At 36.6% G+C, this 16719-nt stretch overlaps 1 protein-coding gene across 4 annotated transcripts in view; it reads right to left on the bottom strand.

The window, feature by feature from the left end:
- The window catches only part of COMMD1 (copper metabolism domain containing 1), a 186532-nt gene that overhangs the window by 36887 nt on the left and 132926 nt on the right, over positions 1–16719 (bottom strand). The window contains exon 3 of one of the 4 annotated variants that reach the window (XM_053200654.1): positions 1308–5120. The exons of the other annotated variants lie outside the window; for them this stretch is intronic. Within the exon in view, the coding sequence (XP_053056629.1) occupies positions 5052–5120 (69 nt within the window). The 3' untranslated portion in view covers positions 1308–5051. Of the gene's footprint in view, positions 1–1307; positions 5121–16719 lie in introns of those variants that run through there. 4 annotated transcript variants of the gene reach the window in all.

Below are 16719 nucleotides of genomic sequence, written 5' to 3'. Positions count from 1 at the left end.
ACCAGGGGATGGGGGGTGGGGAGGACAGATGTTTAAGGGTACAAACTTGCAACAAGTAGCAAATAAATAGAGATCTAATGCACAGTATAGTGGATACAGACAATAACACTGTATTATAATCAAACTTGCTAAGAGACTAGATCTTAATTATTCTAACTACTAACAAGAAATGATAAATATGTGATGTGATAGAGGTGCTATAGCAGGAGTTTTGCACAGAGAGTCATGACACTGAGGCTTTTCCTTCCAGGAAGCAACTTTATTCTTGCCGGCAGGGCTCAGTTGGGTTCGTACCCAAAGAACTGAACCCCAAACGTGACATGGCATAGTTTTTTATATATTTTCGACTTTTTTGTCTCTCATATATGGTAACACATAAACATGAAGTTTGATTAAGTGGTCTCATGTTACAAAGTCGTGAGGGATGTTGTCATGTACAATGTACAGCCAGGTTGCCTTGAGGTTTTTTGCTTGTTTGTTTTTCCCTTAAGGAGGGGATCCTACCACAGCGCTAATTATTGCTACAATGGTAATCATATAACAATATATAAATCAATATATAAATATATAAACAATATATAAATCAAGTCAACATGTTGTACACATTAAATTTACATGTTATATATAAAATATTTCAATCTTAGAAACTATTTCTTTAATAATATATATTTAAAATTTTTTAAATGTTTATTTTTGAGAGAGAAAGAGAGAGAGAAAGAGCAGGGGAAGGGCAGAGAGAGAGAGAGGGAGACACAGAATCCAAAACAAGTTCCAGACTCCAAGCTATCAGCACAGAGCCAATGCAGAGTTCGAACTCAGGAACAGCGAGATCATGACCTGAGCTGAAGCCAGACACTTAACTGACTGAGCCACCCAGGTGCCCCATTTTTCTTTTATAATATTAACTCTAACAACTATACTTAACAAAATAAAATTAATTGTGTAATTTTATTACAAAATTGGAACAATGAATAATATTTTCCCTATGATTTAAAAAAAATTTTTTTAAGTTTATTCATTATTGAGAGGGAGAGAGACAGAGACAGAGCATGAGCATGAGCAGGGGAGGGGCAGACAGAGGAGGAGACACAGAATCTGAAGCAGGCTCCAGGCTCTGAGCTGTCAGCACAGAGCCCGACACAGGGCTCGAACTCACAAACTGTGAGATCATGACCTGAGCTGAAGTTGGACGCCCAACCAACTGAGCCACCCAGGTGTCCCATATTTTCCCCTATCTTAAATGAAATTAAATATATACTGCTAGCTAGTGTTTCAACAACATGAAAATGAACTTGCCTCATAAGAATTATTTTTAATAATACATGCAAAATTATTCTTATTCTCCAAAGGTAAAAAGGATCTTTACTCTTCTTCTTACTCAGTAAACACATGCTCAATTTTCTGGCTTTGTATTTCTTGTCTTCCTTACTCCTTCTCTGGATAAAGGTGAATAAATCCATCACTATGACAACTCTGCAGATTACTTTCAGATGTGTAATTCTGCCCCAACGTATTGCCTGAGCATAAGTCCTATATTACCAACTTTATGCTAGACATTGTCATAAAGGCATCTTGCTAGTGCTTTAAACCTAATAAATATGTCCCCCAAAATGAACTCCAATGCCACATAATCCTAGGTTGAAATCCTAGTTCCAGCACTTTGCTAGCTATGAAACAATGAGTAAATTACTTAAAAACCCTGGGCCTGTTTTCTTTTCTGTAAAATGCAGAAAAGAGTAGTTCCTTTGATAAGAGATGATGATGTCTAAATAAGGTAATGTATGTAAAGACAAGAGGATAGTGCCTGACACACAGAAATCATTCAAAATACATTAGCCATTTTGTCTCTCAAATTTGTTCTTTACTGTTTTCAATTTCTCCAAAGGGTATCACTATCTTTCCAGTCACAAACCTCAAATTCCCATGGTACTCTTTGACATTTTCTTTTTCCTTATGGCTAACATCCAGTTTGTTGCCAAATATTTCAATTCTGCCCAAACAAATCCAATTGAAATCAACACTCATTTATGGAAAACGTACTACGTTTATAGGCACTGTGCTAATGTATATGGGGATATAAAGAAGAGTAAGGCTTAGAACTTGCCTTTAAGAATGAGCTGGGATGGGGCGCTTGGTGGCTCAGTTAGTTGAGTGTCCAACTCTTGATTTTGGCTCAGTTCATGATCCCAGAGTCCTGGGATAGAGCCCCGTGTCAGGCTCTGCACTGAGAGTAGAGACTATTTAGAATCTCTCTCTGTCTGTATCTCTCTCCCTTTCTCTCTCCTCCCACTCCCGTTCACACACACTTTCTTAAAAAAAAATAAATAAATAAAAAAGAAGAAGAAAGAGAAAAAAGGAATGAAACAAGAAAAGAAAAGAAAAGAAAAGAAAAGAAAAGAAAAGAAAAGAGTAAAGAAAAGAAAAGAAAAGAAAAGAAAAAAGAAAAAGAGGCATGGGGACATGTTAGCAGAACTATAGCCAATAAACATTGTGATATGGGTTCTAGTTCTTCCATGTATTATGAAGCCTGAGGAAATTTATTTCAGAAATCCACTTACCTAGTTTCATTTTGTTCAACTATAAAGTGGGAGTTATAATTCTTACCTCACAGAATTATATCCAGAATTAACTGAGATGACATAAAATAAAGGGCTCCAACCAAAAGCTGATACGTTATATATGTGCTTATTTTTCTTCTTAATTCATATTCTTTAAAGATCAAGTTGTGGGATAAGTTTAGGGTGATGCAGGTGGGTAAGAACTGTGATAAGCTATAGAGAATCTAAATGATCTTTTAAAGGGGGTGGCCACCATTTCACTTCAGCCAAGTACTGCTAAATAGAAACACAGGCCCAGTAATGTTTTTGAGTTTAAGACAAGTCAGAAAGGTCACATTAATGCGAACTCTTCAGTTTCTTAAACCATTGGCATGTAATTCAAATTCTTTTTAAAAAGTGTGCACCAAATAAAACATCTGCTAAGACCTGCTAGTCACCAATTCACAATCTGTGCCTTAATGGCTCAAAGGAAAGGCAGAAGTTGCAAATATAGTTCTCCTGATAGAAGCTTCAAAACTTTGGTGAGAGTAGAAGGTAATGGTTTTGGATGCTTTTGGTTTTATCACTTAGTTCTTAGTTTTACCTGTGCTGAGAAACTGATAACAGACAAAATAGAGAAGACAAATTAGATACTGCTTTTCAGAGACAATGCCAGACAGAAAACAAAATCCCTGAATACCATTTAGCCTTCTGGATCCAGAGTGTTGCATAACACAAAACTTGACTGGTCTTTGTACCTGGTTTCTCGGACAGAACATCTATACCCTTGAGTATTCCCCAGTAATAAGAACATCTTGTTATTCATGAGTGGGCCATGATAGTTTGCACTAATGAGGTGACTCATTGTGGGCCCCTACAGAGCTTATGTTAAAGAGATGACTCAGGGTGGGGACTGGCAAAGCAGGAAAGGCCAACTACATGACTACAGGGTTGGGGTTGGCTTTGAGCCACTTAGTATTAGCCCAACCTCTGGGCAAGGCAGGAGAGCTAGAGACTGAGTTCAACTGTGTGGCCAATGATATAATCAATCATGGCTAGGTAATGCAACCCCAATAAAAACTCTGGACACAGGAGCTCTGACGAGCTTGTGCTAGGAGGGTGATATGTCTTGATTCCAAGGGCAGAAAGCATGAAAGCACTGTGTGTGGAACCCTCACAGACTTCAACTTATGTGTCTTTTCATTTGGCAGGTCCTAATTTGTATCCTATATAATTAAATTGTAATCATTAGTACACTGCTTTCCTGAATTCTATGAATTGTTCCAGCTTCCAGCTATTTATTGAATCTGAGGGGTCTAGTGGGAAAATCCCCATATTTGAATCCAGTTAGTCGGAAGTGTAGGTGTTCTGGGACCCCAAAACTTGCAATCAGAGTCTGAAGTGATGGCAGTCTGTTGGTGACTGTGCCTTTAACCTAGGAGATTTATGCTAACTCCAGGTGGCTATTAGCATCAGAATTGAATATTGTAGGGGTACCTGGTTGGCTCAGTTGGTTAAGCATCCAACTTTGGCTCAGGTCATGATCTCATGCTTCATGGGTTCAAGCCCACAGAGGGCTCTGTGCTGATGGCTTGGAGCCTGGAGCCTGCTTCGGATTCTGGGTCTCCTTCTCTCTCTGCCCCTCCCCCATTTGCACTCTGTCTCTCTCTCTCTCTGTCAAAAATAAATAAACATTAAAAAAAAAAAAAAAAAAAGAACTGATGGGGCACCTGGGTGGCTCAGTCAGTTGGGCATCTGACTTTGGCTCAAGTCATGATCTCATAGCTCGTGAGTTCAAGCCCCGTGCTGGGCTCTCTGTTGACAGCTCAGAGCCTGGAGTCTGCTTCAGATTCTCTGTCCCTCTCTTGCTCTGCCCCTCCCCCACTCGTGCATGCGCGCGCTCTCTCTCTCTCTCTCTCTCTCTAAGAATAAATAAAACATTAAAAAAATTTTTAAGAATTGAATATTGTGATATTGCAGAGCATATCCTTTAAGATTTTACACTATATACAGATATATAGATATAGATTTGTAGACATATAGATGTATCTAAATTATTAGGGCCAGAGAAAACTCTAATCTCAGGAATAATCAGGAACCAACCATTCTCTTACATTCTAAATTCAACAGCTTGTATTTCAGCCACAAGTAATAATGTTAACAAAGCAGATGTCAAATGTTACAACGAGAAGACAAAGTCAAATTGGAAATTATCATTTTTTAAAAGCAAAATGGAAAACTAATATTTATTCCCCTTGGAAACTTGTCACAGAAAGAAACACAACCAGAAGGGTTTGTCCTTCATGCCCCAGCAATATGCATGATTACTTCTTCTCATTCAAGTTCAGTCTTTGCCCTTCCCATTATACCAGCCCCCTTCACCTTCACGTGGTAGGCCTCCCATCTGAGTTTCTACTCCTACCACCACCTGAGCTCTCATTATTTTCTCAACTCATACTGCCTGGCCTTAATCAATGAGGGCTCTCCTCTCATATTTACTATCAGTTTGTTAAATTATTTTAGTTGTCTTACTGAAAACCTCCAAATCAACCACATCTGCTTCTGTCCTTGTTCTGCAGATTCCTAAAACACAGAGTTAATATCATGTTAAAATTTGATGTCAACACCAGAAAAATTAAAAGGAAAGTCAGAATATAAAAATACCTGCTTTTTGTTATAGCAAAGCCAAGTTTTCCTAAATCCCCAATATTACTACAGCTCTAGACAAAAACTATTTAATAAAGTTGGACTGACTGATTTTGACAGTGGTAAATGTCTTTAGTATTCTTAGAAAATTAAACTTTTATTCATATTTCTTAATGAAATTTGGTCATGTATTCTGGAAATATATACAACATATATGTAGGACTTAATATAAGGAGTAATAAAAGTTGTGTCCTATCACCAGCTGAAGAATACAATATGATTATCTCTGAAGCTCCTGCATCCCCCTTCCCCTTTTCCCCCTTCCCAAATGCATTATCTAATCTTCCCCTTAGAAGTAGCCACTATTCTTGCTGTAACTTGTGGGAGTCACTTTTATTTATTTGTTTGCTTATTTATATGTTTATTTTAATGTCTATTTATTTATCTTGAGAGAGAGAGAGAGAGAGAGAGAGAGAGAGAGAGAGAGAGAGAGAACATGTGAGCAGGGGGAGGGGCTGAGAGAGAAGAAATTCAGAATCCCAAGCAGGCTATGCACTGTCAGGGTGGGGCGTGATCCCACGAACCATGAGACCATGACCTGAGCCAAAATCAAGAGTCCTATGCTTACCCACTGAGCCACCTAGGCACCTTTCTGGGAGTCACTTTTAATACCCAATGTTCCCTTACTTTCATTTCATGAAAAGACTATTATTTCTTCATTGAATCACGTTTGCATCTTTGTTGAAATCAATTGACCATGTACATGTGAGTCTATTTCTGGACTCTGTATTCTTGCATTGACCTATGTGTTTATACTTTTTCAATTAACTGGGACCACACACCAAATGACTTTAATTTGATGGTTATATTGTGATCAGTATGTTTCTTCATTAACTGGGCTTTGAGACAATAATCAGCATCCTATAAATAGAACATGAGACTAAGAATCAATGGAAATTAATTCTAGTACAAGTCCATCATCAGTGAACTGAAATCACATATCTCTATGTGTCTTAGGAATAATGATACCTACCACATGGTATTGTTGAAAGTCAACCGAGAAAACAGAAAAAATGCTTTGAATAGGCAACACAAAATATGTTTTTTCTAATTTTTCATTTAGGAGCCTAATTTTAAGTACTTGTAAATATGTTTCTACCCTTTTCTCCACATCTGAATATTGAAACCTGAGCTTTAGCAATAACAAACTTTAGCAATAACAAATAGCCTACAAAATCTGTATAAATTTGGTTTTGATTTGCATCCCTGATCAGTCATTATAAGAGTGTAGTCAAAATTTCCCCTCACTACTCTCTGGGAATTTAGGCATTTTCATAATTTTCATGCAGATTTTGCCCTCTTCTCATTCAATCTATAGTGGAAGTATTGAAATTCTAAACAAAGACTATCCTAAGAGAGCACATTAGTAAAGAAAGGGAAAAAAGGCAAGGTGGGGAGTTTCTTTTCTATTGGTAATTTCAGGAAATCACTGTAATATTAGAAATGACAAGTAATTCAAGAATTCAATTGTCCTCTCTCCAACTTTATCTTTCAAAAAAAAAATCAAACTAAGTCTGAGTGGTATCAGCTTAGCTTCCAATAACCAGTCAAAATGACCAGGAAATACCACTATTAATTCTGCTGTACTTTTACAGTGGTAAATGGAAAGACCCAACCATGCCATCAACCCCAATGGGTTTGTCAAATATACTCCTTTTCCCTGGTGATTAGCTGTTTCTCATTCTTGTTTCTCTTTTTCTCTTATTTTCTTTCCCAGTTTTAACTACATAACAGAATTCAAATCATCACAAAGTTTTCCAGTTAAATGGTTCCTCCTCTTCTGAATTACACAGAAACATCTAAGTTAATTTTTACCTTCAGTTATAATCTATCAAAAGTTTTACTCAGAGGGCTTTTATTAAAAACAAATGAACAATTATAATAAACATTATATCCTCAGGGTGCCTGGGTCGCTCAGTCAGTTGAGCATCTTGACACTTGATTTCAGCTCAGGTCATGATCCTAGGGTTGATGAGCCCTGTGTCAGGCTCTGCACTGAGCACGGAGCCTGCTTGGGATTCTCTTTCTCCCTCTGCCCCTCCCCTGCTCATTCTGTCTCTCTAAAATAAATAAATAAATAAATAAATAAATAAATAAATAAATAAGTAAGTAAGTAAGTAAGTAAGTAAATAAGTTAGTATATACAAAAATGTAACAGTGATTGTAATTTTCTAGGTCATGGTAGCCTGGAATTATAATTAGTTTGGATCCATACATTTTGAATTTCTGCATCCTATTGATAGTATTTCAAGCCTCATCACCAACTGACCATGTAAAAATATGTAATTCAAAGGAACACGGTCGGTCTTATTATTATATCAGTATTCATCACTGTAAAAATATAAGGCTGACTGTGTTCCTTTAAATTACATATTTGCATCCATCCACTGAAGAATAATTTTAACAATACTATATGGGTTAAAGTAACTTGACAGTTGAGTTTCTGAGAACAGAGTAGACAAGCTCCCTTAAAAGACATAAAATATAATAAATATAATAAACATCCTTTTAAATAAATAGTTAAGCTCACAAAAAAGCAAAAGGGCAAAAAACAGAGGGAGCTTAAAATCAGTAGTTTTTAATACAATGCAGAAGATCCATAAAAGGCAAGGAGGGAACTGAGACTCCTGGATAAAGCTGCAAGTTTCAGAGCTCTTCTTCCTCAGCAAAAGGGTTAACAAGCCAAAGATCTGCTTTATCTAAGAGAAGCAAACAAAGAGATCACATGAGATCTCACTCCCAAATTATAAAACACAGGAAGAAAAAAGCCACTGTGACAAATTTTATTTGTCAATTTGACTGGGCTAACGGATATCCCGATAGCCGGGAGAACATTATTTCTGGGTGTGTCTGTGAGGGTGTTTCCAGAAGAAATTAGCATTTGAATGAGTAGACTAAGTAAAGAAGATATGCCTTCAACAATATGGGTAGACAATGTCCAATCCATCAAGAGTTCAATAGCACAAAAAGGAGAAACCAGGGTGAATTCTCTCTCTCTCCTCTTGAGTTTGGGCATCAACCTTCTGCTCCCAGACATGGGAGCTCCTGGTTTTTAAGCCTTCAACCTCAGCCTGGGAATTGTACCGTTAGTGCCCCTGATTCTCAGATCTTTAGACTCGGACTGAATTACACCATCAGCTTTCCTGTCTCCAACATGTAGATGGCAGATCATGGGACTTCTAGGTCTCCTTAACTATGTGAACCAATTCCTGTAATAAATCTCCTCTTATCTACATATCTGTAATTATCTTATTTGTTCTGTTTTCTCTAAAGAACACTGACTAATACAGTCACCATGAGTGAGAGAATGCAGTAACAAACTGTAGAGTTTAGGCCTTCAAGAACTTCACAAAATGGAATCATAAGATACAGAATGAAGAACACTACATCATTTTAAATGACCAGGCAGACTTTAAAAAGAGCCAAAGAGAATTTCTAGAAATTAAATACAATCACTAAATTTAAGTGGAAGCTCTAATTTCAAAGAAAAATGCTAAAAATGCCCACACTGATGTCCAAATTCATGTAAAAGAGATTCTTAAGTTAATATGTATATTAAAAATTCTAGCAAACGTATAGGCCAATTTCTCTACCCAAATATATTTAGAGTAATTAATGTAGCAATATTGTTTTAAGGAATATAGTTTTGTGCTCTAGAACTTGATATTTGATTTTACTGTAAGAAATCCTGTCTTGTTCATTCATCTTATCATTTAAGATTTATTGAGTACCTCCTATGTGCTGGGCAGATATAAATAAAATCAAGTAAGTTTTAACATCTCTCAGTAGGAAAATAAGAGGTAATATTTCGTTTGTGATCGTAAAACAATTTGATTTTTATGTTAAGATTCAAATAGACTAAGTAAGAAAGAAATATGCCAAGACTGAGGAGACTTTCTTTATTAAATTTAGTAAAGAAAGCACGATTGGCAATCAGAATACTTTTGCAGCTAATATACTGTGTCTCAATTTCTCATCTAAATACTGACTTTGTTCATTCTACTAACTTCAAAAAGAGATGGTAGGGTAACACAAAAACAGCTATAAATGGGCTGTAAATGTGCTATGCTATATGGATAGAAGTAACTTATCAAATAATGTGTTTTTTTTATGTTTATTTGTTTATTCTGAGAGAGAGGGGAGGAGGGAGGGAGAGAGTCCAAAGCAGGCTTCACATTGTCGGTGCAGAGTCTGATGCAGAGCTTGAACCCACAAACCTTAAGATCACGACCTGAGCTGAAATTAAGAGTCAGATACTTGACTGAGCCACCCAGGCATCCCTGTCAAATGACATTTTAAAGGAAAAGAATAAAACATTTATTCATGCGATTTGTCTTATATTGGTTAATCCATCTATTATGTTTTAAGAGAAAATCTTCAAGGACATGACTGAGAGACAATTCTCCATAGGTCTCTCACATTTCTGGATGTTTTGTGAGCTAAAGCCCTGACTCTGTTTGTTCCAGACTGTCTTTTCAAAAATGTTAGTATAGCAAACAGCTTTGGAAAATAATCTCCTTTTGGAATAGCAGGTTTGTTTACTGTCTAGTATAGTACAGATAATGTCTCTGCCCAGGACTCAGGGTCCCTCTCCTATAATGTAATCAACTGCACGTGCAGGTGTCACCTGGCCCTCTTGGCATCACTCTGGTAGAACTGGGGCTTGGGCACCTGGTGCAAATGCTGATGCTCTGGCTACTATTCCTACAGCCGTGAGTAAATAAAAGTCCTTTGTCTTTGACCCAGGGACCTGCTGGCATCCATGAAACCGTGGCAGACTAACTTGTCAGCTTGCAAGTAAAGGTAAAATCTCAGACTCTACCTGGTTCTTGAGACAAAAAACACAGTAATTCATCTTTATTCTTTAGTCAACACAACACTCAAATACACTGGGACACACTGTTTTGTGTTCACTAACTCCATAACAACCCAAATTTGTCAGAGTAAACAATTTATTTAAATGTTTGTATTCTTCTGTTCCAAGATGGTCTTCAGTAACCTTCCAACTCAACAGTATAGATCTATCAGAGTTCTTCAGCAGGGCCAACCCCACACTCATTATTTCATCAGGAATATTTACGTTTTAAATTCCTTATCCTTGGCTTTCCTTTACATTAAAAAAAATCTTTTTAACATTTATATTTGAGAGAGAGAGAGAGAGAGAGAGAGAGAGAGTGTGTGTGTGAGAAGAGGAGGGGCAGAGAGAGATGGAGACAGAATCTGAAGCAGGCTCCAGGCTCTGAGCTATCAGCACAAAACCTGATGTGAAGCTTGAACCTATGAACGGTGAGATCATGATCTGAGCTGAAGTTGGACGTTCAACTGACTGAGCCACCCAGGCGCCCCTCCTTTATGTTTTTGCAGAATGTGTTTTTATAATGTTGAATGCAACTAATGTTAGTATTTGAAACAGTCTTCCAAGTCCAGAGAACGTGAATTGTAAGAACAGAAAAAAAATAGCACAATGAAAAGCAAGGATCATATAAATGTGAACCTCTTGGGTTCTAAAACCTTATCAGCTAGAGATTTTTTCTCATAAACACATGCCACCAGACACAAGAAAATGTAGAGCTGTATACAAGTACATGTTTGCTATTAAAAAAACAAGTCAAAGTGCTGATCTCAATTAGTTAGTTGATTATGCAGGGATGGTTCAAGTGTGATGTGTTTAACAGTTTCACCTTTACTCAATAACAGCTGGTTAAACAGGTGTGCCTCTGTTGCCTGTTGCTCTGTATTGTAAACTGAGTACAGTTGGTGTGCAATGTATGATTTTACTGCTAGGTAATGATGACATGAATAGTACAAGTAGCAGATGTGTTATTAGTAGCACCAGGATAATGTATGAAGACTTTAACAAGTCTCACAAATTCACAGGCTCCATAGTATGAGAAAAATCTAAAACAAACTACAATCTTTTTCTGTTGACCTCTGAGGAGACTCAAATAATTTAAGTCCTAAAACTGAGTTAATTACAGAGATAAACTTTACTGATATTGAAAGTGTCCAAATGTGTGTTTGGAAAGGTTAGACTATATGTACCGAGCATACTGTTCTACTTTCTTCCTTTTTCAAGGAGTAGTCTTGATTTTCCATTAAGTACTACTTTTTATTTTTCATCGAACTGTGTTACTTTCCTACTCTCACAACTCAAATTCTAAGGACTCAAAAGGGTGTTTCAAATGCTAACATTAGTTACATAAAACATTTTAAAAACACAGCTGGTAATACTAGTATGAAGGTCAAGACAAAGCCATATGAAGATACTGATAAAACTGAAAATACAAATGCACAGGACCATTTGTTTGTTAAGTTTTCTAAGAAAATGAAAAGTTAAATTAATCTTGGGAAAAACAAAACAAAACAAAACAAAACCTGGTCACTGTAAGAGCTAGGCTACAGTTTAGGTCTCTTGCCATCCAACTCACACTCAGGTTTTTCCTCAGATCATACTGCATTATTTCTAATTTCTAACAATGAGTATAGAATATCAATAAGATTACGTGCCTGGCGTCTAGAATGGCCAAGGAGAAGAAGCCTAAGTCATTACGTGGAGGACTCTTTCCCCATGTTCTTCCCCCCAAAATAGCTTTAGGTAGCCCACCCCTTCTTTCTTCAGACAAAAATGTTCTACTTCCAGTAATGGTGAAGTAGCTTATATTTAACCTACCATCCCACAGAGAATTCTAACAACTGGCCAAAACAAAACAAGAACTAACTTTCCGAAGGCAATAAAAAACAACAGCAGACAGAAACTGCTGGAGAGTCAACATCTAGGAATGGTACTGGCTGAGATAATTTGCTGTGTCCCCATCCTTTTTTTCAATTTTAAACAGCTTTTCACTGATAGTAGACTCTAGTAAGTGCTGGATGGGCAGCTAAAATTCAGAAATCTTCAGTCTTTCTGGCTTCAGGAACTGAGAGGACAGAGTTTGAGGTTACCACAACACCAAGAAATGGAGGGAAAATCCTTTTAAAAAACAAAAGCCAGTCACAGAGAAGAACACCTACATTGTGCATATAAACTCTACTCAACTGACGTGTAAACTTTGCGTGCATGGGATAGACTCTAGGCAGCTCAGATAAAGCTAAAATTTCTGAACAGAAGCTTCAGCTACTACCCATTGCAGGGGATAGTTTCATGTTGGATTTAGCCCAGCTAATTGCCTAAGAACACACACACACACACACACACACAAAATCAACATTCCTCAGAGAATCATAATAGATTCCATAGTACTTATAATGCATTATTCATAATGTCCATTATACAATAAAATTATTAGACATATGAACAAACAAGATGTTTCTTCAGAAACAGAAATGTAACATACTCAAAAGAAAGGACAATGGAGGGATACCTGGGCGGCTCAGTTGGTTAAACATCTGGCTCTAGGTTTCTGCTCAGGTCATGATCTCATGGGTCATGAGTTTGAGCCCTGCATCCAGCTCTGTGCTGACAGCATGGAGCCTGTTTGAGATTCTCTCCCCTCTCCTGCCCTTCCCTGCTAGTCCGCTGGCATACACATACACATACTCTCTCTTTCTCTCTCTCTCAAAATAAATAAATAAACTTAACAACAACAACAAAAAAGGGCAATGGAGAGACCACACTTGGAATGATCCAGCTGTTGGAATTAGTAGATATAGCTATGATGACACCAGTATTTAAAAATGTAAAGAAAAAGATGTTTGAAACTGACACACAGATAAGAAATCTCAGCAGAGAAATAACAACTATAAAACAGCCAAACTGAAATCCAAAAACTAAAAAATATAGTATCTGAAGTAAAAAGTGCAATAAATGGGGAAAGTAGCAGATTGGAGATAAAAGAAGGGTCAGTTAACTTGAAGACAAATTGATAGAAATTATCCAGTTTGAAGAACAGAGGGGAAAAAATTGGAAAAAAAAGGGGGGGGGGAGTAAAAAAGAAACTGAGGACCAGCTAGGACAATATTAAACCATTTAACATACTTGTAAATGGACTTCCATAAGAAAAATGAGGCAGAAAAATTACTTGAAAAAATAATAGTCAAAAGTTTCCCAAATTTTTTGAAGGTATAAATGTACAAGTTCAAGAAAAACAATAAACCCAAGGACAAAATACAAATAAATCCACACACACACTCACACTCACACACACACACACACACACACACACACACAGCATATTCAAACTGCTGACAGCTAAACAGAAAGAGAAGGTAGCCAATGAAAAATGGCACATTATATAATACACATAACAACTGATGTTGCATTGGAAAAACAATGGAAATCTAAAACAGTGGAACAACAGATATAAAGTCCTGCATATCTATCAAGAATAAATATGAATAAAGATATTTTCATATAAATAAAAACTAAGCAAACTCACTGCTCATATACCTGCACAGCAAGAAATGCTACAGGAAATTCATCAAACTGATGAGAAAGTAAACCAGACAGGAGAAAGAGATCTTTAAAAAGAAATGAAGAGTAAAAATATGATTAAATATACAGCTATGTTTTATTCTCTCTTAACTTCTTAAGAATATATATGGCTACTTAAAGCAAAAGTTATAACACTGAAATATGGGCTATCACATATGAAGATAAAAAGTTATAATAATTACTGCATAAAAGATGAGACATACACAGAATTCTATACTTGTAAGTTATTTTTTACACAAAATGGTATAGTTTAATTTTAAATATACTGTGAAAAATTAAGGATATAAATGCAATCTCTAGTGTAACCATTTAAAGAGATGTAGCTAAAATGCCAATAGGGAAATTAAAATAGAATAGTCCAAAAAAAAATTGTCAAGTCAAAAGAAATCACAAAAGATAAAAAGGAATTTTTAAAAAGTAGATGGAGAAAACTGGGGAAAAAAGAAAAACAAGTCAACTAACTCCAACTGTATCAATACTTACACTAAACATAAATGGATGAAGAACTTCAAAAGCAAGACTAACCTATATGCTGTTTAAACAGATACATCTTCAAAGATGAAGACAGGTCAAAAGCAATGCTTAGATATATGATGCAAAAGGAAAGCATAAGAATGCTGGAGTGGCTATATTATTATCAGGTGAAAGAGACTCTAAGAAAGAGTATTACCAAAGATAAAGAGTGATACTTCATAATGAAATCATAAATGTGTATATGTCTGATACAGAGTTTTAACCTACAAAAAGAAAATTTGAGAGAATTAAAGGGAAAAAAAGATTTTTTTAAAACTCTCAACTATGATGATTGTGGACTTAACACCTTTCTCATGGTAACTGAAATAATGACTAGACAAAAAAACAAAACAAAAAATCAGCATGGACATAGATTATGTGAATAGGACTATTAACCAGATTAATGTAATTAACATTTGTAAAAGACTCCAGACAATCTAGACAACATATCTCTTCAAATGTGCATGATCTATTCAACAATATAGATCAAATACTAGAAGGTAAGTGTCATTAAATATCAAAATATTTGTTGAAAACTTATATAGAATATATTCTCTGAACATACTGAATTACATCATTAAGTATTAATAACATGCCTAGAAGAACCTCAAGTATTTGGAAATTAAACACAATATTTTCAAATAAACCATGAATCAAGAAGAAATCACAAGGTTAATTAGACAGTATTTTGAGCTGAATAATGAAAATGCAACATTTGAAAATTTGTGTTAAATTTTGAAAAAGCCCAAAAAGAAATTAATAGCTTTAAATAAAATTCTTCATAAACATAAATGCAAAAAACCTTAAGAGAACATTAGCAAATCAAATCCAGTAATATTAAAAAGATAATATATCTTGAGCTAGAAATACAAGGTAGTTTAATATTACAAGATCACACACATATACATATACAGATAACTGTAAATTATATTATAGTGTTCAGCTATTATATATCTCATAGCCAAAAATTGCAAACACCCTGGATGGCCAGCTATAGTATGGATGAGTAAGCTATGGTGCATTCCCACAATGTAATACTACTCAGTAATGAAAAGGGATGAACTACTGACACATACAACAATATAATGAATCTCAAAAACATACTGATAGAAGCCTATCACAAAAAAATACTGTGATTATTTAAATGAAGTCCCATACTAATCTGTGATTTTTTTTTTTGATGTTTATTTATTTTTTAGAGAGAGACAGAGAGAGAGAGAGAGAGAGAGAGAGAGAGAGAGAGAGAATACGTGCACACGTAAGGAGAGTGAGCAAGGGAGGGAGACACAGAATCTGAAGCAGGCTCCAGGCTCTGAGCTGTCAGCACAGAGCCTGACGCGGGGCTCAACTCATGAGCCATGAGATCATGACCTGAGCCAAAGTCAAATGCTTAACCGACTGAACCACCCAGGTGCCCCTACAAAAATTATTTTTAAAACACTTAGAGATACCCAAAAGTGCTCCATGAGTAGGAAATGTGCCTTTCAGCTTGCTTTAGAATTATTTCTAAAAGATCTGCAATTTAATAAAGAACACTAAAACTCTTAGTTTTCCAGCCCTCATTTTATTTATTTATTTTTTAAGATTTTATTTTTATTATTTTTTTAATGTTTATTTTTGAGAGAGAGACAGCCCACTAGCTGGAGAAGGCCAGAGAGAGAGGGAGACACAGAATCCAAAAGAGGCTTCAGGCTCTGAGCTGTCAGCACAGAGCCTGACGCTGGGCTTGAACTCAAGAACTGGGAGATCATGACCTGAGCCATCCATGACCTGAGCCACACATGACCTGAGCCACCCATGTGCTCCTAAAGATTTTATTTTTAAGTAATCTCTAAACCCAGCATGGGGCTCGAACTCAAAAACAAGATCAAGAGCTCCATGCTCCACCAACTGAACCAGCCAGGCAGACCTCCAGGCTTCATTTTAAAGAGACTTTTTTTTTTTTTTTAAGTCTATTTATTTATTTTGAGAAAGAAAGAGTGTGGGCGTGGGAGGGGCAGGGAGAGAGGGTGAGAGAGAGAATCCCAAGCAGACATGGAGCTGACAGCACAGAGCCCAGTGCAGGGTTCAAACTCCCAAACTGTAAGATCATGACCTGAGCCCAAACCAAGAGCCCAACGTTTAACTGACTAAGCCACCCAGGCTCCCCCAGGTGTCATTTTTTTTTAATTTATTTTTTTTAATTATTATTTTTTTAACGTTTACTTATTTTTGAGACAGAGAGAGACAGAGCATGAACGGGGGAGGGTCAGAGAGAGGGAGACACAGAATCTGAAACAGGCTCCATGCTCTGAGCGGTCAGCACAGAGCCTGACACGGGGCTCGAACTCACAGATCACGAGATCATGAGCTGGGCCGAAGTCGGCCGCTTAACCGACTGAGCCACCCAGGCGCGCCCCCCCCCCCCCCCCCCCCGGCCAGGTGTCATTTAAAAAAAAAATTTTTTTTTTCTTTAATATTTATTCACTCTTGAGAGAGACAAAGAGGCAGAGTGCAAGCTGGGGAGGGGCAGAGAGAGAGGGAGACACAGAA

Source organism: Acinonyx jubatus, chromosome A3 (assembly GCF_027475565.1).
Source record: "Acinonyx jubatus isolate Ajub_Pintada_27869175 chromosome A3, VMU_Ajub_asm_v1.0, whole genome shotgun sequence".
In the NCBI taxonomy this organism is placed as follows: domain Eukaryota; kingdom Metazoa; phylum Chordata; class Mammalia; order Carnivora; family Felidae; genus Acinonyx; species Acinonyx jubatus.
The sequence above is the reverse complement of the archived record's forward strand: the minus strand, read 5'-3'. Positions and strand labels throughout refer to the sequence as shown.